The sequence below is a fragment of the Diabrotica virgifera genome, chromosome 8, assembly GCF_917563875.1.
Source record: "Diabrotica virgifera virgifera chromosome 8, PGI_DIABVI_V3a".
Classification (NCBI taxonomy): domain Eukaryota; kingdom Metazoa; phylum Arthropoda; class Insecta; order Coleoptera; family Chrysomelidae; genus Diabrotica; species Diabrotica virgifera.
Genome location: NC_065450.1, coordinates 228023627 through 228050268, shown reverse-complemented (window position 1 = coordinate 228050268; position 26642 = coordinate 228023627). Strand labels below are relative to the sequence as shown.

Below are 26642 nucleotides of genomic sequence, written 5' to 3'. Positions count from 1 at the left end.
TTATTATTTTAATTTTTGGCACTGTTTTAATAAAAATGTTTGAGAAGTAGTAAGTATAAATTAATTTAATATTTAAATAAAATATAAATAAAAAGTATATTAATTTCGTTTATAATCATATAATCATATAATAGAAGTATAACTTCTTACGTGCGTACAAAGTACACACACATTCTTTTTTTCTTCGTTTTTTATTAAGGAACAAATTTTATTTGAAACATTTCTTTTTATCCTTTTTACTTCATGAGTCAGAACCTTATAAACAATTAAATTGTTTATAACAACTTTTTGACCACTCGGATAAAAATCCACCCTCGAAATTCGTAATCAGCAGCCAAAAATCCATAAGAAACCGTTGAGTTTGTCCATCAGAATTGAAAAGGACACGGTGACCTCTATTTGGCGCCTAGACTATAAAGACTAATGTAGTAAGCGTAAAATTTAAATAACTCTAGACTAAAATACGCTGGTGTATTTTCTATTAATTTTAAATAATATAATTTAATAAAACTAAGTTTATTCTCCGTATTTTTATATGTAAATTCTACTCCTACTCCTTCTCCTTTCTCCGCTACTGAGGTCAACAGAACACAGAACAACCACAGTAGCATTACAATAATGGATATAGGATGCGTTCAAAACAAAACAATTGATGATTGATCCCACTTAGCAGTATGCCAGATTCAAATGATGATGAATTGAAATGAATATTCGATAAATTTTGATTTAAATTTTTTTAAAATAAAAGAAATATGCCGCGAATTTGACCAAAACATAAGTGTCCTTGACAGTAGAATTTTTTTTATTCAATCAAAGGGCACGTGACCTCTACATATGTGCAGCATTGGCCGAACGTGAGCGTGCCCTGCGCGGATTAAGTGCGCAACAGTGAACACAAAATGCCGTCAGAGTCCAAACCTTTGTTGACAGCTCAAACAGAAAAGCCAAATCATTACTCGTAAGTGTATTTTTAGTGCGTGATTGTTATTGTGACGTAAACAGCAATCAATTTTGTGCATTTTGAGTTGTTTTCTTTGTTAAAATATTGTGTTGCTTTGTAGATATTTGAAAGAATTTCGGGTCGAGCAATGCCCGCTCTTCTTACAACACAAATGTACACAGCATCGACCATTCACCTGTTTTCATTGGCATTTTATGAATCAGAGGCGACGGCGTCCTGTACGTCGCAGAGATGGGACATTTAATTATAGTGCCGATAATTATTGCACAAAATATGATGAAACTACTGGGATTTGTCCCGATGGAGACGAGTAAGTACACCTTTTTTGGTTAACTCTTCTGTCATTTTTACTATGGTGGGTGTGACAGCTTTGAGGCGCAATTACAAAATTAGCTTTGTATTTGCTCTAATATCGTAAAAATTGCTCGATTTTTTCTAAAGTAATCAAACAGGTGGATGCCTAAAATTGTGGAATTATCGTTGAATAGTTAGTTTATTTTTGGCAGACGATTTGACAATAGATAACCAAACTTTTAGACATCAAAACAATGTCATAACAATTTTGGACCTATCCCAATAATGTTATTTTTCAGTAAGGTTCTGCTATTTTAGATTGTGTTTTTTTTAAATAACCGTCATCGTGCTTAAATTACAATGTTAATACTTATCAAATTTGATTTTAAATTAGACAAAACAATTAGGGTTACTAATATTTTTGTTTTTATTTGAGACATATTTTACTTATTAGATTATGATATGAACATGTTATTTAAAATTTAAAGTATTTATTAATAAATTCATTAAGTTAGACCTGTTTTGATATGGTATATGTTTATGTTGGTCACATAAATTCTTGGATTAAAAATGTCCTTTGAAGTCAGCTGATCATCCTATTCCTAATTGTCCAAATTTTGCGTTTTCTGTCACATTATTTTTAACGTTTTTTAGATTTTACCAAACATATTTTCATTCATTCATTAACCCTTAAACGCTCAACCTTTTTTAGGTTCCATGTACGCCCAAGGGTGGGTAAAAAATGTCGACCTCGAAAATAGCTAATATATTTATTGAGAGTTGTTGGCAATGGGTTAAATTTAAGAATTTTATGCTTAATAAACACAGCATCTTCTAAAATACTAATATAAACAATTTACAAACCTTACAACAAAATTACAATGTACATCAAAATTAACATACTAGTAAAATCCAGTAATTCAGATTTGTCGATTTTCTCCACATTCTTCCTTTCAGCCTCTTCATTGGCAGATAATTATGTGGATTATGTAATTATACGTCGATAATTATATGGATTATGTTCCTACCAACGAGAAATTAAATATAAACCTTTAGTAACAAGTTTTACCAAATGTGTACTTTTTATGCCTACCCATATTTAATTCAAGATATTACTTTTATTTTCAAAAATATCGGTAGAACCATTTTAACATTCGATAAAAGGCTGTCTTTTTAACAAAAAATAATTTTTGGAAAATTTTTGTAATAAATATGTTACAAGGGAATATGCATTAGGTGGACATTTTTTACCCACCCTTGGGCGTTTAAGGGTTAAGTGTTACAATCACTAGGGATTATAGCTAAAGCCACAGCATTCAAAATCATATTCTTGGGTGGGGTGGATCACTCCTCTGTCATTTATAGCTTGCTATGTCTTTGCTGCTGTATTAACTCTTTTAAATTTCTTCCTGTCCTTACAGTGAACTTTGCAGTCTTTTGCTCTTATATCTTCTTATACATCATCCAGTTAGTTATCCTTCCCATCATATCTGAGTGTGGCTATCTCTGTATATGCCCTATCTATTCTAAGCAAAGATACTTTATGTATCTGACTATGACTATATATTTTCTTCCTTTAATTCTTCTTCAATTTCAGCATTACAGTAGAACCTCGATTATCCGTCAGGGCACGGACCAAGGTTATGACGAATAATCGAAAAGACGGTTAACAGAACATTAAGAAAAATTAAAAATTCATAATACAACTCTCAAATTTCATTTGTATGGTTTATTTGACAATATAAGAGGGATTTGTGTTCGTACAATCGAATAAATTTAAAATATTCTGAAATCTTTGTTTGTTTTACTGTTGCTTCACATTTTGTGGGGGCTGAATTTCTTAATCGGCATTAGATCATTCAATCTACTTTATTGGCTTCTTCATATTGAGAATACCACTCGATTAATTATTGCATATATGCGATGCAGCTTCTCTAGATTATTTACGCAAATCTTTGTCAGTTACAAGAGGTATCTTCATCAACATAGCTACAGTCAAATTCCAAGTCTGTGTCAGCTTCTGAATCTGTTTGGTCCGCCTTTGTTGCCATTTCAACAATTTCTTTATCTGCCAGCAATGGATAGCCGTTTGTGTTCTCATCACAAATCAAATTGACTTTTTTTTTTATTTTTTTTACATCAAAATTTTTGCTTATTATGTAGTCAATACAACTTCTGTATGTACCCTGATGGTTAACAGAGGTGACGGTTAATGGTTCCACTGTATTTGTTTTAGTTCCCATTATTTTTCATTCAAATTTCAGAAGGCCATCTTCCTCTTTCTTTTTAAACTTTATTTGCATCTCATATGTAACAACCGAGGTGGAATTATGAACACTCGATACGAATCGTATCTGCCATGTTTTACCATAGCAGCTTATGGTAAAACATGTCAAATACGATTCGTATTCATAGCTTGATCTTTGTTCTCTTACTTATGCCCGTATTTATAGTCGAGTCTCAAGACTGACCTTGAATAAAATTTGTGTGTAAACTAAACCCAAATTTTATTCAAGATTGGTCTCGAAGCCATCTTGAGGCTCGACTATAAATACAGGCATTAGTCTTGCCTCTCAGCAGATTTCTATTCTTTCTATATGTTTTTTTGCCTTTCAGAATTCTTTATTATATCTTCAAATTTTCCCTATTGTTACTTCTAAGTTGCTAGGTGCTAAGGTGGATACAGTTTCAAATTTATAGTTCTGTATTATTATATATTTCCGAGTTATTGTGTCATCCTTCCCTATTATGTATTTTGTTTTGTGTTGGTTTATCTCTAGCCCTATTTTCTTCGCTTTCTTATCTGATTTTTTAACTGCTTTTATAAGTATCCTCTTTGTCTTTGTTATGATGATTAGATTATCTGCATGCTATTACAGAAAAACCTCATAATAACGGACTAATTGGGGGGACGGGGTGTCCATTTAAGCTGAAAGTTTGTTATATGTAAAAGTAGGTTCAGATTCAGATTCGTTTATTCATGTCAATAACACAAGTGTTTAACACATGTCAAATAAAATTACACAAAGATTTGGACGCAATACAAATTAAAAAGATGCACAATACGACTAAGAGTATTAATAACATTAAATACTAACATTAAAATCACATTAAATTTGATTACATTAACAATGGACATTGCTTAAAGTCATAAAATCCTAAAATTTAAATGCAAGAAATTCCTCATTACTATAAAAAACATTTTCTAACAAAATATCTTTAATTGTACTCTTAAATTGATTTAATGGAAGACACTTTAAACTATCTGGAAGTTTGTTGAAAAATTTAATAGCCCAGTAGCCTGGCCCAGTTTGACACCTCCTCAATCTCCAGTAGGCTGGCACGAGATGGTGTTTATATCGGGTGTCATGTTGGTGTATGTTCTCATGGGTTTCAAAGTGCGCCCCTCCCCTCTTGATAAACATTAGGTTCTCAAGTATATATAGAGATGGAACAGTGAGAATTCTTAGGGACCTATATGCTTGCCTACAATCATCCCTATACCAAAGACCAGCAAGAACTCTAACTGCCTTACGCTGCCAACCAAAGACTGTCAACATTTCTGCTGAATGACCCCAGACTAAAATGGCATAGGCTAGATGAGACTGAAAAATTGCATGGTACGCTGTTATTAAGACTTTATGTGAAACATTAGATGCCAGATTCCTGAGTACAAACAGATTTTTTGCTAGCTTTTTACTTAGACTGTTGATATGTTCACCCCATTGAAGCTTTGGATCTAATAATACACCCAGAAATCTGACACTGCTCATACCATCATTTACATTCTGTGTGTCTCTGAGAGAAAAAACAACTCTGTTGGTTTTTGCCGCATTGAGCAGTAATCGGTTTACGCAAAACCATTCATTGGTCACTGACTGTGCAGACATAGAACCCTCAAGCGACTCCCCAAGTGTATCAGTTGTAAAAGACACTGTGGTGTCATCGGTGAAGAGTGTGTACTTTGCATTTGTGTTAATGCTCGTAAGGTCATTAATATAAATTAGAAAGAGAATGGGTCCCAGAACAGAGCCCTGGGGAACCCCAATATTAACAACACTCTTTCCCGATAACACCTCAGAGACCCTCACAACCTGTGTTCTGTTTTCTAAGTAAGATTGAACTAGTTTTACACTGTAAGGACAGAAGTTGTATTTTTTGAGTTTTTGCAAGAGCATTCCATGATCTACACAGTCAAATGCCTTGCTCAATTCACAAAACAGAACAGTATTAAACTGCAACCTATGAAAGGAGTCTACAATATGTGAGACCAAGTCCAGTATGCCAAGTACTGTGGATTTGTCCTTTCTAAAACCGAACTGAGAGTCTGAGAAATAGTTATTATTTTCAAAAAATGTGGTTATTTGTACTGCCATAGCTTTTTCAACAATTTTAGAGATTATTGGAAGCAGCGAAACAGGTTTATAGTTTTCTGGATTCTTAATGTCCCCTTTTTTTATAAATTGGTGTAACAATTACTTTTTTAAGGACTGATGGAAATTTATTTTCTTTAAAGCATAGATTTATTAGTTTAGTGAGTGGGCTTATAATAATATTTTTAATCATTTTAATAAGGTTAACATTAAATCCATATATATCATGGCTATTTTTATTCTTTAAGCTGTTTATTATATCCCTCGTTTGATTAAAGGTAATTTCAAGAAATGAAAAGGTGTTTGTATGATTGACATAATTAATTTTATTAATAAAGTCAATATTTAATTTTGGAATGTCTTTAACTATATTAGTGGCAATTTGGGAAAAATAATCATTGAACTGGTTTGGCGTGATCTTGTGATCTTCTAATGAAGACCCTCATGGTTTTCCACATGGTTTTCTGTGGATTTTTTGAATGTAATATTATTTGGTCATTTGACCTCACTTTGGCTTTCTTAATTTCATTTTTATATTGATTTCTGAATTGTTTAAGTATATGATGGTTATTATCATTTTTATGTTGCCTATAAAATTCTTCTAAAAATTTTAGATGTTCCCGCATTGCCTGTAGGTCATTTGTAAACCATGTGATTTTTTCAGATTGGTCTGATCTTACTCTATATTTTTTTTGTGAAAAAGATTCTAAAAAACAACTTTCAAGAATATTCATAAAGTGACAGAATTTTAATTCAACATCAGTGTTATCTTCATAGATAAAATCCCAGTTTACTTCCGATACTTTGTTGAAAAATATGTTCTTACCTTTTTCAGTTATAGGCCTAATAAGCATAGTTGTCTCAGTAAAACCTGTAACCTTTTTTGAATCTCAAATTTGACAATCTGGCCTTTGTGATCTGAAAAACCAGTCTCAAAAACCTCAGCAGAGTACAGGGGCAATCCAGGATCCATGAAAATGTTATCAAGACACTTATTACCCCTTGTCGATTCATTTATAGTCTTGACTAGGTGAAAACCTTCAAGAACACCTTGAAGTTTACGGGCACTTGCATTGTCAACAAGAAAGTCCACATTGAAGTCCCCAGCAACAAGGACTTGTTTATTTGGGCTTAATGTGCCTAGAACTCCTTCAAGAGAGTCCAAAAAGATGTCAAATGGGCCAGAGGGGCTATGGTATACTGCTAAAACTAACAAGTTAAAATCTTTTAGACATATACAACAATATTCTATACCAGTGGTTCCCAACCTTTTATGTCTTGCGACCCACCTGATGTTTTTTCATATTCGCGACCCATCCCTCACCCATGATGATACGCCATTCTGTACTCTGTACGCCACTCATCTACTGCAAGAGCCACACCACGACCCATCTGAAATCTGTCCGCGACCCACTAGTGGGTCGCGACCCACCGGTTGGGAAACACTGTTCTATACAAAAATCAATTATAAAAGTGTCATTATTAACAACATTAAAACATATAGTATTTTTGACGAAGATCGCAGAACCCCCTCCTCTATTTTGTGACCTTCCGTGTAGTTGGCCAATCTGTAGCCCTCAATATGGACTGTTTGGATTTCCTCGTCTGCCAGCCAGTGTTCTGTAAGGCATAGAATGTCAACATTCTTGTCCTTGATGCATGCCTCCAAGAGACCAATCTTATTTCTCAGTGACTGCATATTGAGATGAAAAACACTAAGAGGTATTGGAGATTCACTTGAGTTTATATCTTCTTCATCTTTTGTCCCTGGTGGCTCTGGATATTCATAAAATGGTTGACTGAGATCCCAATTGGCCAAAGGGATGTATCAACAATTTCATTTGCCTGATCTGTGGGAACTCCTAGCTTGAAGGAACTTCTTTGATCATCCTTTTTAGTGTACATTTTCTGGCAAATAAACCCTGCTTTCATTCCATTCTCCATTAAATGAGCCTTAACGGCTGCTGAGTCCACTGAGGGGTGGAAGCCGGTTACAAAGAACTAAGTTTTGGGGGATGGTGATTCAGCTACCTTGAGTGTTGTGACACTTGCAGCTGTGCCTCTGATTGGTGCCGGTCTACGATTTTTAGGGGCTGCTCTCTTTCTGTTTTGGACAATGGTCCAACCTTCAGTAGTTTCACTCTCATTGGTATTTGTTAACTGATGTTTTTGAAGTTGAGATATTTTGGACTCAGAATTATTGATTTCCGAATCCGAAATCTGTTTTGTTTTTGTTTTATTTGTCATGTCGTTGACGTTGACATTATTGACTTGGACTTTTGGCGAATCCATTGCTACCAACTGTTGTTTGTTGCGTTCGATTTTCGTTTCCATCTGCTCCGTTTGATCCGGTTTCAATGCGCCGGCGCCTGAGACGTCATCGTCAGCGTGAGAGGATATGATGAAGGCAGGCGGAAGGTGCGGGGAAGAGGACGAAGGATGTTTACCTTTCTTTGAGCGTGAAGTCTCCGGTTTTTTTATGGCATTCTCATACTTTTCCTTCCACAGATTGGCATTTTCCTGTAGAATCTTGTTTTTGTCAGTTAATTCATCCACTAACCTTCTCAAATCTTTTATGTTCTCTGGTGTTACATTTTGGCTATCTTTGTCTTCTTTAACCTCGGTCTTCTGAGCTTCCGCATCACAACAGTAAATACGACTTTTGTCGACGAAATCTACTTTTCCGGCCCAATCTCTGTTCACACAGGAATTGTGGAAAAGGCTACCGCACTTAACACAGATTACCACAGTAGAACTTTTCGTTTTGCAGCATTTAAATGCCGTTTTATCGGGAGCGTCGTCTTTCGCATGTTTCACAGCTGACGCCATCTTTTTATCTAGGTATAATATTAACAGGCCATTTTTATGTTTTTTACATTCGACCAGATTTTTTTGTCTGTTATATCCAAAATCTATTTTTTTTGTGAAGTTTTTTCCTCCTTATTGCTTTCAATATCAGGTTAAACAGTGTCAAGGAGACATATACCTCATTTACTTTGATTTCCTTAGAGGTTGTTCCATTACAAGAATTTTATGAACTGCCAATGAGCACAGCAATCGTTTAGAGTTATTTGGAATATATACAACATTTAAGAAATCAGTTGAGATTTTGAGCATTACTTGATAACTTAAGCTACTAATTTAAATGAATTTTGTTTAATTTTAATTTTGGTTTGTTTTGTAACGCAACCTATGTTTTGTAAAGGTTGATGTTATATTTTTATAAAAATGGTATATCCGTAAAAATAAATAAATAAATATTTGTAACGTAGTAACTGTTCAGTTTGTTTTATAGATTTAATATGTTAAAAATCATTTTTCAGTTGCCCTTATTTACATAGGACAGCAGGTGATACAGAAAGAAGATATCACCTTAGGTATTATAAGACATGTATGTGTGTCCATGACACAGATTCTAGAGGATATTGTGTAAAGAATGGCTTACATTGTGCTTTTGCACATGGTAGCCATGATCATCGTCCTCCAGTATATGACATTAAAGAAATACAGGCATTAGAAGCCGCAGATGCAGAAGGCAGTGGCTCTGCGAATGGCCCCAATGCATTAGACAAAGAAAGGAATTTAATGAATGAAGATCCTAAATGGCAAGGTGAGTAGATTGTACCTGTACAAGAAATTAACACCTTTGCTGTGTTTAGAGATATTTATAAACTTGAGTTGACTGCTTTACAAGTCATATATGTCCTTAGTGGACCTTTGCCACAGTGTGTTAATACACAGTCGATGCAGCCAACCGTTAGTATAATACAAGGTCTATTTGTCCCATGAAGCAGGCAAAGGTGTTAATAATTATTACAATTTTGTATTAATATATTTCTCTTTTTGTAATTTTTAGATACGAATTTTGTTCTTTCAAATTATAAAACAGAGCCTTGCAAAAGGCCACCTAGGTTATGCAGGCAAGGATATGCCTGTCCTCAATATCATAATAGTAAAGATAAAAGAAGAAGTCCTAGGAAATTTAAATATAGGTAAGTCACAAAAATAATTTTCGTCTTACTCTTGGAAATGTCTAATACTTATTTCTGCTTTTTAGATCAACACCTTGTCCAAATGTGAAGCATGGGGAAGAATGGGGCGAACCTGGAAACTGTGATGCAGGCGATTTATGTTCGTATTGCCATACTAGGACAGAACAACAATTTCATCCTGAGATTTATAAAAGTACAAAATGCAATGATGTGCAACAGTCAGGTTACTGCCCTAGGGGCGTTTTCTGTGCTTTTGCTCATGTTGAACGTAAGTGTAGAATCAATTTACTTCAAATCAATCGATTTAAATAGCTAAATTGAATCGGTGAGATCTAAAAGGATAATATTCCATTTTTGCCAAATTTAGTTAATTTAGTTAAGATAGCAGTTTTGTTCACTTGACCAAGCTCTACAGAGAGAGACAACATTCCTTCACATTAAATAGCTATTTAGTGTGATAAAATGTTCTCCAAGTCGGTAGAGATTGGTCAAATGAACAAAACTGCTATCTCTAAATTTGGCAAAAAATGGAATATTATCCTTTTAGATCTCATCGATTCAATTGTTATATAAATGAGTGACATCATTACTAATCTTTTTCCACATTTGTACTTTTTACTCACATTGATACTGTATCACACTGGCTGCAATAGGAGTCAAGCGCATGAAATGTATTAATGTGATCACATATTAGTAACATTCACTATGTAGTTACCTCTACAACAGGGGTGGGCAAAAGCCGGCCCGCGGGCCGGATCCGGCCCTTTTTCATACTTTATCCAGCCCGTTGAAAAACCCTGTAAGCAATTTTTTTATCTCTTATCGTCCAAAAACATTCGCGTGTGTATCTTTCTCCACCAAAAACTTACGTTCGCGATATAGTCCTCCGGCCCGCGAGACATCTTGAAAATTACATTTTGGCCCGATCTTTAAAGTATTTGCCCACCCCTGCTCTACAAGGTTGATTAATTTTTTTTTATTATTTTGAATACTTTTTTAATTTCTGTGTTTTACATTTTTTGCTTTGTTCTATTTAGGGTTTAGAGGCCATTGTAAGTCAACAAATAATACAAATGTGTATTAGACATTAAAGGTTTTTTAAACATGAAATTATAGAATATCATATTTTGAAATTGGTTTCACTTGTTTAATTGTATTCTTTTCTTTTCGTAGAAGAATTAGGTGTTTCAAGAGATACTGGGGAAAGCGGCACAAATCTAGCAGATATATTATCAAATGTTCTTCCCCAAACAACAGTGGATTTGAAACTCAAAGAAAAAAGCAGTGATAGTTCTGTAAGTTCAGTGTTTTCTTTACTTCAGTTACAAAATTTAAATAGACTTTTAAATATATATTATAGTTAATATATAACATTAACATTACATAACAAAATTAAATTTAAAAATAATTTTAACCTTCCGTGACTAACATTCGGTCTGTGAGACGGACCACTTAGAGTTTTTACGATTACATATATCCAAATGGTTCGTTATGTCTCTTCGCCGCCATCAGTAGTTGCCTGATTCAGGTGCCTGTTTTTACTGTTGAAGTTTGAGTCTTCTGTGTCAAGTGATTATGCAATTATCGGCAAATTTTGTCTCAGAGACCGATTATATATACCGATTATATATACCGAAAAAATATTTATATGTATTAACGAAAAACGTGCGAACAAGTGCTGACAATTTAGTATCTCAATTGCCAAGGAGTAAAAGGTGAAGATAGTGTTTTTATTTTATTTGGTAATTTGCTAATGTTTAAGAGGCTGAATAAATTAAAAATAGGTATCATCCTTATTTTATTTCACTCCTTCAAGGTGTAAACATAATCCTACGCTTGAAAATGTGTCAATGGAAACATTTTTTTATGTAGGTCTCTGACACCCATGTTAGCTTTAATGTTCAGAAAACCTATGTTAGTTGCGAAAGGTTAAACAAAATGTATGTAAAGGAATAGTTGATTTTTATAAAAATTCATAGGTGATCTGCAATAATTTGGCCAGGGACTGCTGTAGATGCAAGTTTCAGTAAACTTTTCTGTAATTGTTTCATTTGTTTGTAATCTATCCTCTTTTAATAACGCGATTAAATTACGAACTCCACGTAATAACTTGTTTGCTCCCATGTTTACTCATAAATTTCGGTGTTAAGGTTATGTCATTCTGCAATTTTTGTGCAATATTTGCCACATATGCCTCGGAAACCTGGATTTTGATAGCAAGTTATAAAGATTTTCATGCAATAGAAGTGCTATAATTTTGCCAATTTTTTTAGGTTACCTTTTTTTCTTCCTCATGTCTAAAACATAGATATATAATACTCTAGATTGCGCCCTGCGATCTTAAAATGGGTGACGATTGCGACAGAGATAAATGAGCCTATTTGGTCGGTAGTCTCTTTTTAATTTAAGGGGAATATCGACGACGTGAATATCCCACTTTATCGAGTAATATGTGTTGACAGTTGGAGCGGGTGGTGACGGGAAATGGTCTTTGGTCTTCGGACGTGGATAATCGTGGTTCGAATCCCATACCAACTTTACTTTTTTTATTTTTATTTAATCAATATTGCGTTTATTAGATATTTTTACATCTGAAAAATGGACCTAAGTAAATCTAGCAGATAATAAATGTATGTATAGTAAGTTAATATTGGAATACATAATTTGCGAACTGCATAGTAAAATAAAAGTCATTCTTTAATATAAATTCGTCCTTATTCGAATGATGTGAATGTTTGTTTTGCTTCTACTTTTTTAAAAAATTGTAACAATAGTTTCATAAATAAAAATAATGTCTAATTACTTATAATTGAATCGGTCATTTCAAAAACAGCAAAGTCCACAATTTTCAGAAACTAACTTTTTGAGAGGAATAGACTCCTTTAAGATAAAAGTTGTGTGCAAAAACGACACCAGTCCAGTAAAAACATTAGGAACAAAACTACAATATAACTCTGAATTTTGATGTCATCCATTTCATCCATCTTTCGACTATATAGTTAGTTTTCTTTGCTCTTCTGTAAAATTAGGAATATGTGACTCATGTTGTTTTTGAAATGACCGATTCAATTAATAAATCGATGGTACATTATGTTGATATTAATTATTGGTAATTTTTCACGAATATTTTTAACAATTACTTTATACTATTCTACAATTAACTTATTAAAAAAAATAACATTGGCTTTTATAATTTTAAAAATCTATAGGTACCAACACAGTTTTTCTTATTTGTTATATATTTCTTTGCATAGATTTACTTTAGAGATGTAATAATATCTAATAAACGCAATATTGATTAAATAAAAAATAAAAAAAGTAAAGATTGGTATGGGATTCGAACCAGGATTATCCACGTCCGAAGACAAACGACCAGTTCTTGTCGCCATCCGCTCGAACTGTCAAACCATCTAAAATACTCGACGACAGAGTAGGATAGTGACGTCGTCGATACTCCTCTTGAATTAGAAAGAGACTACCGACCAAATAGGCTCATTTATCTCTGTCGCAACCGTCACCCATTTTAAGATCGTAAGGCGCAATCTAGAGTATTATATATCTATGGTCTAAAACAAGGCAAAGTTGAATTTTTTTCCCTTCTGGAAGCCGTCGCTGCATGCACCCCGGTCGCACTGCAGCCTTTCAGCTTATTGTAAATTAATGTATGCGTTTTTATTTTTTAGAACGGTTGTAGCGAGGTAAGCGAGTCGTCATCAACATCATCAGAATTAGGCAATTCCATAAGCAATTTAAATAATAGTCTAAATGTTAGTGCAACTAGCACGACAAGTACAAGTAAAGCCCCAGGATCTCAACTTACTCATAAACATGTGCCCTTCCGGGGAGGACCTACAATAGGAATGGAATTGACAAATAAATTGTTAGCAATAGAAAAAGATCCTACTTTAGGTAAGTTATTTAAGCGAAAAAACAAATTAGATAAGTTTTTATAACAGTAGGTAAGTAGTAACAACATCACCGGATATACAGGATGTTGAATATCCCTACCTTTGACTCACTTTGCAGCAGTTTCTCTCCAGAGTGTTTTAGTGAAGTGAGGAACGTTCAACAGTTGTTCCCCTAAATGTAGATTACTCCGCGATTCGAAAACATATTCCAGTGTGCATCAGTTTACGATTTGACAGACAGAAAGAAATTGAAAATAAAAGTTGTTAAAAATTTATCAATATTTCTAAATACAGTCGAACCCGCTTAATAGAATACCGGTTTAAGGAATATAAATTTGAGGACCCAAAACGTTTCAAATAGCCACCAATGGTCGGTTATTAGAATATCCCGGTTATAGGAATATAAATTTGAGGACCCAAAACGTTTCAAATAGCCACCAATGGTCGGTTATTAGAATATCCCGGTTATAGGAATACTTTGGCTTAGTACGAAGCCTATTCCAATAAGCGAGTTTGACTGTGGCAAAATAGCATTATGTCATGTATACTTCATGTTTCAGATTCAATGGAGAGAGAACAGAGGAAACAAAATTTATGCTTTGCCGCTTATAGTAGTATAGGAAGCTCATTTTTCAGTAGAGGAAATGATACTTTAGGGAATGTAGAAAGTGTAGTTGGTAAGTATGTCTCTGATTCAGTTAAAACCTGTCAAAAATGAAACGCAGCTTTTTATATAAAAAGATATCTTACTTTTCAATGTAGTTTCCTTTGGTCCTATACACTTAATTCAACATTTCTCTAATTTTTTTATTCCTTCTGAAAAATATAATTTGTCATCAAAATAATTTTTTTTGAGAGATAATTTAATTGTTGGAGTCAAATCTCTTTCCGCCGAACGATTTCTTCAAGTTTATGAACAAGAAATAGTCACTCGGGGTTAAATCTGGGGAATGAGGTGGATGAGGGAGCAAATCTTAGCATAATTCATAGATTTTTACCATGTAAACTGCACATGTTTCCACCCTTGTATTGTCGTGGTGGAAGAGAATTTTTTTCTTGGACAAATGCGGTTATTTTTTTTTCAATTCCTCATTGATAATATTCGCCATGGATTGTTTTCCCCTTTTGAAGGTCAATGTGGATTATACCGTGTGAATTCCAAAAAATGGTCACCATGACTTTATTGGCTGATAATCGCTGATATAACTTAATTAACCTATGAAATGCCAATAGTGTCAAACTTTAATAAATGCCAGTAGTGTCAAAATTTCATAACACTGGAGAAAACTTGCCTGAGGTTGGACCAATAATTACAAACAAGCATTACAGCGTGGTAAACGTGAATGACTCCTCCTAGTTTAAAAACGCGGTATAGACAGTTAAGATTGTGTTCAGTAAACAGAGTAGACCAAAAATCATTGTAGTGTTTTGATGCAATAATGAATTCTCTGTAGATTAGAACTACAAAACTACCGTTTTATCTTCCAGGTAATGCGTTAGATGACCTAAATTTAGAAGATTCTTTAAATCTATCGGGAGCCCTAGACCGAGACCTAGACACCGACTCGCCAACCGTTTCGAATTCAATCTCAGTGGGATTGGCCTCTTCGGGTCTTCTAGGCAGTTCGGCCCCAGTCAACATTCCTGGCTCAACGCGTGCCGGTCTCGGAGGTTTCAGCCCGCAAGGAAACAGTCCCATGCAGACCTTCCTATCAGCAGCTAGGTTTTCTCAGCCCGACATTGATTTATTTAATCACTCGCAGATGCAGTTGAGTTCTAGCGCTTCGAAGATTAATAACTATTCTGGCTTCTTCGATTTTCAGTCACAGAGTATATCGCCCAATAATAGGAATCACAATAATTTTAGTAGCATGTCACCTAGTATTAATAGCAATTTGGAAGTTGTCAGGTAAGGACTACGATATACTTTTATATTATGACTAACTAAAAACTTTTATATTAGGCATAACACCTTCTTTTGCACTCTGTATGTAGAGAAAAGACGTTAAAATAAAAGTAGAGGATTGTATTTCTTTCCAATTCGAAAGCTATTTTCTTGTGACATTTTTGTAATTAACTATTTTTAATGGGAAATAAGCCGCAATATTACTAAAAAAAATTATTTTATTAACGTTTCGACATCCAAATCGGATGCCGTTGTCAAAATACAAAAAATATTGAATTAAACAAAAATGTTGTTGCTTAGTAATAGTGGAGTCACTGAAGGTTTTCACCTCCGATTTCGTTGAACCTTCATCGATTTTCATGAAAATTGGTGAGTAGTTAGAAGATACTTCAAGGAACAAAGGTGACATGATGCCAACTTGCGCTTTTACCCTAGGGGTGGATCTCTTTTCATAGTCTGTATATTAGTTTTTATTGTTGTGAGGACAGAGACAAAAAGCAAGTTTATAATTGTAATGACTTTTTAAATAGTTTTTAAAAGCAACAGGTACGTACCTTATTGTAAATGTTTCAGTATTGTAATAAAAAATTACAAATAAAATACCTATTTGGAAAATGTACCTACCTAGCTAGTAGGTAATGCCTTGATTTATTAACAAAAATCTCCATCTCCATCTAATATTGCTTTTTTAGTCTATATTTTGTCGTATTTTAATTCCACAAGAATCAAACTTATTTGATTAAACTAAGAGAATAAACAACTGTCTAACATTTTTTAAAACGATTAGATGCTATATCTTCCCACTTCATTCACATGTCTCAGTAGTTTAATTCTGCGTGGGGTGAGTTCAAAATAATCTAACAACCTGATAGACGCAGGTTTAATTCCCAATGCAAATTTTTATTTTTTATCTTTTTTTACATTTTATGATTGTAAGTATATTTATTATATTTTTTTTTTCAGAAAATATGTGTTCTGTTAAAATTTTCTCAACAAAATTGTTCAGAAATCATTTCTTTGTTTCATTTTTCAATGTGTTTGCGTGTGTGTTATTCTTTTATTTTTTAAATTGTTGGTAGGTATTGTTTTAATAAAAATTTTAAGTAATAGTAAGGAAGTAGTAAGTATTAAAATTAGTTTAATATTTAAATAAAATATAAATAAACTGTTTAAAGTATATTAATTTCGTTGAAATCATATAATAGAAGTATAACTTCTTACGTGCGTACACGTTACGAAGTACACACATATTCTTTTTTAGTAAAATTGTGGTTTATTTCCCATTAAAAATAGTTAATTTTCAATTCGAGCTCCAACAATTCTTCTACATGTGTTTCGAGAATTCACCTCTCATCATGAAGACTTGTGATAGCTCGAATTGAGAAATTAAATGTTGTTGTTGACCTCAATATGTTGAAGCAACGAGAAAGCAGCAGACTTCTCTTTGGTGGCGAATTCAGATCAAAGTTTTTATAACATAATTTTTTTAGGTTAAGAGATGAAATAACCACATATAGGTTACAGTTAAGCAATAGCGAAGAGCGATGTCAGCAAGTCAGGAATGCATGTGATATGTGGCAAAGGGAGGCAGAGGATGCTACTAGGAAGGCCCAGCAGGTCGAAAGCAAATTTAGCGAAACTATGACGCAATTCAATAGTCTTAAGCAAGAACTAGAACAACTGCAGGGTGGACCACATATTAGGAGTATCACTAAGGTATGTACCTTTTACGAGTTATTGATTTCTTTTTGCTTCACACTATTACATACTACTAAAATTTTATTTATATTAATGTTTACGTAAGTTGAAGTTTTTAATCATTGTTTGTAATCATTGGTAGCTTTTTGCGTTGTTTAAAACCCCCCCCTTATGGACCAAGAGCTAGCAACGTCGGAAAAAAATCATTTTAAGACGGCTGATTCTTTTATATATTGTTCCCTATGCTTCCTCGAACACCGTACCGGCCGTCTGGCTACTGATACAGGTTGCGTTCATTACTGCGCAGCACACTTGTACAGGTAAACATATCGAATTTAAAATTATTGTAAGACGAAAAATTTTTTTGTCATTACTTTTTAAACATTATTAGAAATATGAACTGTAATTGCCAGACCTTTCTGTGGTTTAAAAAGTAGTGACAAAAAAATTTTTCTTCCTAAAATAATTTAAATTCAATATACAGGGTGATTGATGAGTGTGATAAAGCTCAGTAGATCCGCTATAGTAATAGATAGCAATAAAAGTTAATAATAAAAATTGTGGCCAACTTTCAGCTTCACATTACGAAATTAGTTAGATTGTTCAATAGCATAGTGGCAGACCAAACTTATGTTATTTTTAAATGGAACACCCTATATTTTATTTTATATTCGAAATCCTCTTAACTTCCTTATCACAAAAATATAAAGGTTTGTTATGTTATATAGGGCTTTTACAAAGTTATAACCAATTTTTTATGAAAATCGTAACAAGTTCAGCTCCCTGTATAAATAAAAAAAGCGCAACAGCGATGGTTTATTGGTGCCATATTTTTTTGTTGATTGTGAAAATTTTTAAGAATTGTTGATATTGTTAATTTTCATTATATCGAATACAGGGTGAGTCAAAACGCAAGTATGTACATTCTTTTCTCAGAAATTTTAAATGGAACGCCCTGTATTTTATATTACTATCGAAAAATATCATTACCGTACTTTAATTTTTGTATAATATTCCCTATGCCTAAATTTGTCAGTTTTCGAGATGTTTTCATTTTTCAGAGGAAGTTATTAATTAGGGTGTTCTATTTAAAATTATGTGAAAATAATGTACTTGCGTTTTGACTCGCCCTGTATTCGATATAAAGAAAATTAGCAATATCAACCATTTTTGTAAATTTTGACAATCAACAAAAAAATATGGCACCAATAAACCATTGCTGTTGCGCTTATTTTTATTTATACAGGGAGCTGAACTTATTACGATTTTCATAGAACACTGGTTATAATTTTGTAAATACCCTGTATAACATAACAAACCTTTTTATTTTTGTGATGGGGAAGTTAAGAAGATTTCGAATATAAAATAAAATATGGGGTGTTCCAATTAAAAAAACAAAAGTTTGGTCTGCCACTATGTTATCGAACACCCTATAACATTCTAATTAATTTTGTAATGTGAAGCTTAAAGTTAGCTACAATTTTTGTTATTAACTTTTATTGCTATCTATTATTATAGCGGATATACTAAGCTTTTTCACACTAATCAATCACCCTGATTTTGTGTTTACCTGTACAGGTGTGCTGCGCAGTAATGAACGCAACCTGTATCAGCAGCCAGATGGCCGGTACGATGTTCGAGGAAGCATAGGGAACAATATATGAAAAAATGAGCCGTCTTAAAATGATTTCTTGAAAACGTTGCTAGCTCTTAGACCATAACTCGATTAAAAATTATTATTATGATATTCAAAAAGTGACCAAATCAAGTTTCAAACCCCTTCTTCAAGGTCCTGAAGAGATCTTTGTCAGTATTTTATTATAAAGCTGTTATTTTTAATTATTAACAATTAGCGCTATAGTCCAGGATTTATCGTCGCCCCCGTTAGTGAAATTATTCCGATTCGATTTTTTTACACAAACTTACTCAAAAAGGTCCTTTTAACATATCCACAGGGTGCCGGGCGGTGCCGTGGTCAAAAAATTGTTTAAACAATTTTTTTTAAACAAGTTCACAAAAATACTTTTTTACTTCGAACAAATTGTTTTTACATAATTTGGGACATTCTGAGACGATTTAAAATTTGAAAAATGCGAAAATGGCCATATAACTCGACAACAATCAATTTTAGAGAAAAATCACAAGAGACCTTTTTTGCTCAGAATAACCCAAATTATCGTATGTAATATCACAAGAGAGAAAATTTTGCCGGCAATATTTTCGACTGGTATGAAAGCATTTGTTGCCTGGCAATTTTCGCGAATTAAATTTTGACTTAAATCACTAGACGTCAGTCGAGTGATTTTGTCAAAATTTCATAAGCGAAAATTACCAAAAGGCAACGAACTTGAATGAAACCAGGAGAAAATTTTGCCGGTAAAAATTTTCTCTCGAATGATATTCGACAAGACTATTTCACGAGACAATTAATGCACCATATCAATGAAATATAATCTTTATTTATTTGTTATTACCAGACACTTTCGTGACGGATCTGTCATAATTTTGTCGCTGAGAAATCACGTCGTTACGGAGTTTTGTCAGTAGCAAACGATGCGTTGCTATGCCGTTTTATCAGTTAAAAACAGTCTAGTGAAATAGTCTAAAAAAATTCGTTTGCAATGAAAAAATGATTTTTTTGAATTTGTTTAAAAAAAATTGTTTTTCGACCACGGCACCGACGGGCACCCTGTGGATATGTTGTAAGGACCTTTTTGAGTAAGTTTGTGTAAAAAAATCGAATCGGAATAATTTCGCTAGCGGGGGCGACGATACTGCCCGGTCTAATATTATTTTATGTGCTATTGGATTAAAACCTTAAATTTTTTTAAATTTAATGTTGTTTCCAGGTATCAGAATTGAGTAAATTATCTCTTAGCGTGCTGAAAACACTACATGCACAACTCAGACAAGATCTTGAAGAAATAGAAAAAGTTTTATATAGAGAAACAGCTTCTAAATGTATGGTAAGTGATTTTTTTTATTATAATACATATTTCATACAGGTTTTTTTTTTGAGAAAAGGCTACTTTGTTTGGCTCTTTTTTTTTGGTACATACGGTTCAAGTCTACAACAATTGTAAACTTAAACCATATAGGGGAGTGCAATTAGAACGAAAACATGCATTGTTTCAGAATAATTTAAACAAGCTTGTATTTTTCTAAAACTTTTTTTGTTAGTTTATATACATGTTAAAGTAAAAAGTTCTACTCGCAGATTTGGCCGCGAATTGTTTATTAATTGTTTAATTTAAACAATAACAATTGTTTTGTATAAAAATAATTTTAAAAATATGTATCGTTGAATTCATCATTTTACTTTGATCAAATATGTTTCCATTTTTTGGTTATGCTGAATCCGAATATGGCATTACAATTTGAAAATTCTTATACACAAGCTCTTATACAGTATGTTTACGTAGCTAGAAACCACATGGAAAACTTTTTTATTATCAATTTTACGAAAAAAAGTTATTCTTCATAAAATACTCTGGATAGTCAAAAATCTAAAACTCAACCACGAGATATCAAATTTTATCAATTTTATACGAGTTATGTCAGAAGTATGAATTTCTTAAAAGAGTAAAGTACCTTTTTATTCCAGAATATCAAAAAATGCTATTATGAAAAGTTGTTTGAAATTAAAAACTATGTTTTAATATACAATTACATTATTATAATAGAAAAAAAAAAATTTAATTTTTTTTTCAAATGACGGATAACCATCATCATTTTATTACAATTATTGTAACTATTTTATTGTCAATTTTACGAAAAAAAGTTATTCTTCATAAAATGCTCTACCTGGTCTAAAATCTATGATACAACCATTAGTCCTGTCGCCAGGGGGGGTACAACGGCCTCGTTAATTCAGATGGACTTACTCAAGTTTTTTTTATGTATTTTGACCCGTAGAACACGAATTTTTTGGGTAACAGTTGATCCGGATGTCGATAAGATTGTTATAGACCAAGAACTTGAGGAATCAAATAACAGCGATTTTTGGCAAAACAAAACACTATTTTGTATTTTTTGGGCCATTTTAAATAAAAAATATTTCTACAAGTTTTTTCGTAGGATGCACAGTTTTCGAGATAAACGCGGTTGAACTTTAAAAAAATCGAAAAATTGCAATTTTTGAACCCGAATAACTTTTGATTAAAAAATAAAATAGCAAGTCTGCTTACCGCATTTAAAAGTTTAAGTCAAATTATGTCGGTTTTGATTATTTCCATTGGTAAAAATTTATTTTTTTATTGTTTAACAAAGCTATAAACACGTAGGGTTTCCCGTGCTTTTACATGTGTTTTAACGCATGTAACGTAGAAATAGTCTTGATTGCACTAGTACCTATTCTACCTACTCGTTCGATTTTAAATGAGAAATCATAGAAACATCACTCACGCACTAGTTGTTTGTAGCTTTGTTTAACAATAACACAATAAATTTTTAGCAATGCAAATAATCAAAACCGACATAATTTGACTTGAACTTTCAAAGGCGCTAAGCAGAATTGCTATTTTATTTTTTAATCAAAAGTTATTCGGGTTTAAAAATTGCAGTTTTTCGATTTTTTGAAAGTTCAACCGCGTTTATCTCGAAAACTGTGCATCCTACTAAAAAACTTGTAGAAATATTTTTTGCTTAAAATGACCCAAAAAATACAAAATATTGTTTTGTTTTGCCAAAAATCGCTGTTATTTGATTCCTCAAGTTCTTGGTCTATAACAATCTTATCGACATCCGGATCAACTGTTACCCAAAAAATTCGTGTTCTACGGGTCAAAATACATAAAAAAAACTTGGGTAAGTCCATCTGAATTAACGAGGCCGTTGTACCCCCCCTGGCGACAGGACTACATCAGATATCAAACTTTTTCAGTTTCATACGAGGTATGTAAAAATATTAATTTTTTTTAAGAGTCAAGTGCCTTTATTATTCACAATATTTTAATTAGAAGGATGTAGTTGAACACTGAAACATATTTTTTAATTCCTAACAACTTTTCTTCATAATAATTTTCGATATTGTGAAAAATAAAGGTACTTTACTCTTGAGTGAAATTCATATTTTTTGACATACCTCGTATAAAATTAATAAAATTTTATATTTGATGGTTGCATCTTAGATTATATACGATGCAGAGTATTTTATAAAGATTAACTTTTTTCGTAAGACTGATAATAAAAAAGTTATCAATAGATTCCAAGTTACACAGACATACTGTATACAGTCATCATCATTCTCTTTGCCTTATCCCTATGCGGGGTCGGCTTCCCTAATTGCATTTCTCCACACAATTCTGTCTTGGGTCATATCAATGTTAATCCCCTTTACCAACATGTCCTGCCTTATCGCCTCCCCCCAGGTCTTCTTTGGTCTTCCTCTCCTACTCCTTCCAGGAATCTGCACTTCAGCTATTCTTCGTATTGGGTGATTAACGTCTCGACGTTGAACATGACCGAACCATCTTAACCTATGCTCTCTCATTTTGGCATCAATTGGTGCCACACCTAGACTTCCCCTAATATACTCATTTCTAATTTTATCCTTCTTTGTCACTCCACTCATCCATCTAAGCATTCTCATTTCCGCCACATGCATTCGTTGTTCCTCTTTCTTTTTCACTGCCCAACATTCAGTTCCGTACATCATAGCCGGTCTTATGGCTGTTTTATAGAATTTTCCCTTCAGCTTCATTGGAATTTTTCTGTCACACAACACACCACTCGCTTCTTTCCACTTCATCCATCCAGCCCTAATTCTACTGCATGCATCTCCATCTATTTCTCCATTACTCTGTAATACCGATCCTAGGTACTTAAAACTATTGCTTTTCACAATCATTTCACCATCCAAAGATACCATTTTATTTGTAGTAGCTCCATCTTTAAATGAACATTCCAAATACTCTGTTTTTGTCCTACTAAGTTTTAAACCTTTTTCCTCCAGAGCTTGTCTCCACTGTTCCAGTTTTTGTTCTAAGTCTCTTTCACTATTTCCTACTAACACGACATCATCAGCATACATTAAGCACCATGGAATGTTACATACTGTATACAGTATAAGAGCTAAAAAATTTTTTTTGGTTGAACATTTATTATCGTTGAAGCTTATTGTTAAATGTATTTTAGATAAGTTTTACAGAAAAAAGTTTTGATCACTTTGTATAAACATTTTTTTAGCTGGTAATTTTCGGTTTTTGTATTACATTTTTGTTATCTTTCTTAATTTTCTCAAAAAGAAATAGTTTATTTCATCTCTAAAGTAAAATAATTTAGTGCATTTTAAAGACTACATCCTGAGCTTTAAAAAAACACCTATAAAACTGTAATAGATCTTTTGAACATTTAGTAATACCGTCTTAAAGTGGTGTTAATTCTGTAAAACTATAAAGTTTTCAAAAATTGCATTTTTTGAGACGTCGTATCATTTGAATTAAATTTTTGAGATTTTTTTTTTTGAATAAAACATCGTTTAGTAAGATGATTGAGAGGTAAGTCTCACTTTCAGTCCACATCGTACTTAATTATTCTTCTTTCATGTCCAATTTGTAAAATTTCATTTAATCGATTAGTTAAAGAATTACATTAAAATAACTCAACCGTGCACTTCGCTGTACGCTAGTTTACAGTGCGCCAATGTTTGTGAGAAGGGTGACTTTAGCGTTATAAATAAAAAAAATATATAAGCTACAGATTTAATTTTAGAAAAATCTTTATATAAGGTTTTTTTTGTAAAATTTTCTGAATTTTTTTAATGGCCAAGTCAGTTTTTTTCAAAAATTTATATTTTCAGAGTTGTTTAAAAAACATCTATTTTCGCAGTTCATTTGTTTAATAAAAAATGAAGCACCCACTTCTCGAGTAGAACTTTTTGATATGTTGTTTATTAAACATTTCTTAATGAAATTACAAAAAGTTTTATCTTGTTTGATTTTTTCCGAAGTGAAAATCTATATGCACTCCCCTAATATATATACAAATAAAAAGAGCCAATTTTTTGGTCCAGAAGGCATCAATACGTTATTGCTGTGAAATTCTGATTTAGCCCTTTATCCCAAACATCAGAGAATTGTTTTAATTTATATAAATGGGTCAGGGGCGGAGCAAAGGGATACATCCTTGTAGAAATGTAGTTCGTAAAAATGTATTGAAATTAATCTACTGGTAAATTGTGTTTTGTGAATTTTCCGGATTTATTATGTGACTGATATTTGTTTTTTTATCTGTCCAGGTATGTGAAGAAAAAAATAGGACAGTAACATTAAGTTGCAATCACTTCGTTTTATGCGACACATGCTCTAGTACTCAAAGCGAGTGTCCATACTGTCAGACACCCATCAACCTCAACAACATGTGAAGAAGAGGTATTTAGGCTTGCAAAGGGGCCACCCTGACCTGCTGACCTGAATCGTAGTGGCGGAGGGCGAGACGACAACTCACTTTTATTTTCAAAGAAGACAGCTCTCGCACGCGGTCCGGATGGCCATTTTTGCAATTTAACAAATTTTTAAATTGATGATTGTCTAGTAGGTTTATTCAACAAATTTTTTTCTCCTTTTTTTTATTAATCGTAAGTCTAGGCGTGATTTTTTAAATGGTTCGTGAATGTGTTTGTGCATCACTCGTATGTAAGTTCGGCTATTGTATTTTTGGCGTCTGTTCAGGCGGCCCCAACTACTTATGTACGCAAAAAGATGAAAATTATAAAATTTTGCACTTGTTTCGAAATCCATTCGAATATTTTTTCTTTCTAACACCATCTTAATTGTAGTTTTAAAATATTTGAATTGAGGGGGTCCGACGTAAAAGGGTTTAAGTGCAGTTTTGATAGTTCTGAGACAATTAGCTTCAAAGTTGTTTGAATTTTATAAATTCTAGGTGTCATTAAACTAAAATATGTCTGGTGTACAATGTTCTATAATCTATAAAATGGTAAAAGTATAAGGGTTTATTATTCCTCTTACTATGTATATCCTTCCTTTTTTCAATTATTAAAAAATTGTACTTGAATTGGTACATGGTGTTGATAAATGTTACTGGTAAAACGGTTCAAGTGCAGAGGTTACTACATATTACTAACCATTTTTGTCCCAGTTAATATCCACAGTGTAGTGTAACTACAACTGACACGTTTCATAATACTTAATTAGTCTTTAAAATTGGTCACAAGTCTAATATTTATTTACTTGAATACATTACAGAATACTAAAAATAGTTTTGTGGTAAAATGGTTCAAGCGCACTTAAATCCGTTTATTAAAAATAGTGTTTTTACAGTATATTAAAAATAGTGTTGTGGTAAAACGGTTCAAGCACACGGTTAAACCTGTTTACTACCAAAGCAAACTGCAATTGTTTTCAGTGAACTAAATGTAATGGCGACTGTAGGGCGAAATATGCTTAAATCGTTTTACCACCAAGTTCTAATACCATTTAAGTATGCGAATCTGTACTTAAAGTGAAATTTTAAAAAAGTGCACTTAAACCCTCTTACTTCTAACCCCCTCAATTGTAGTTTTAAAATATTTGAATTGAGGGGGTCCGACGTAAAAAGGTTTAAGTGCAGTTTTGATAGTTCTGAGAAAATCAGCTTCAAAGTTGTTTGAATTTTATAAATTCAAGGGTCATTAAACTAAAATATGTCTGGCGTACAATGTTCTATAAAATGATAAAAGTATAAAGGTATATATTTCCTTTTACTATATCCTTCCTTTTTTTAATTATTAAAAAAATTACTTGAATCGGTACATGGTGTTGATAAATGTTACTGGTAAAACGGTTCAAGTGCAGGTTTTAACTATTACTAATCATTTTTATCCCAGCTATTATCCACAGTGTAACTACACTTGTAGTGTAGTGTAGTGTAATCCACTACTAGTACTTGAAATGGGCAGTGCCTATTTCGGCCCAAGAAACAGGTAGGTATTTTAAAAATGTCCCAAGTCGGCGCAAAGATTAAAACTTCCTGATATAAAATGTACCAGCTCGGCTCATGGGATAGTAATAATTGTTACTATCAAATAATTTTACATTTCAATGAAAAAAAAATACATTTTTATAGAATAACTTTATTAAATAGATATATAAGTATACATAGCCCAATAAAAATAAAAACTAATTTTAAAAATTGTAATAATGTATATTATTATTTTTGAATGTATATAAGTTTATGGGCTGTATTTATACTGTTACACTTAACATGAACATCTGAATATAATGACCATTAAAATAGCCGTGAACTGTAAGGGCCATTCCATTTCAAATCACTCAATTTTGGAGCAAAAAAAATTTTGGACCTCCGATTTGTCTGAAAATTGGTATATAGCTTCTACGGGACGTAAAAATAAGATATTTAAGGTCAACAAATTTTCTTCTTTTTTTCTCAAAATGTTATTTTATGCGATTTTACAGTGATTTGGTGTTTATTTATACAAATTTGCATTTTCTATCGTAAAGTATCAATGGAAAACATAATATTTTAATAGAAGGGACTCAAAAATGTCAT

The 26642-nt window shown here is 32.7% G+C and overlaps 1 protein-coding gene across 1 annotated transcript; it reads left to right on the top strand.

The window, feature by feature from the left end:
- Window positions 1–830: 830 nt before the first annotated feature.
- On the top strand, window positions 831–26642 carry LOC126890642 (RING finger protein unkempt homolog). The gene is made up of 12 exons (XM_050659734.1): window positions 831–958; window positions 1062–1271; window positions 8952–9238; window positions 9485–9620; window positions 9686–9888; window positions 10794–10915; window positions 13304–13529; window positions 14089–14205; window positions 15017–15437; window positions 16925–17150; window positions 19982–20098; window positions 24370–26642. Exons 1-12 carry the CDS (start codon window positions 900–902, stop codon window positions 24493–24495), a joined length of 2250 nt encoding a protein of 749 aa, XP_050515691.1. The 5' UTR covers window positions 831–899; the 3' UTR covers window positions 24496–26642.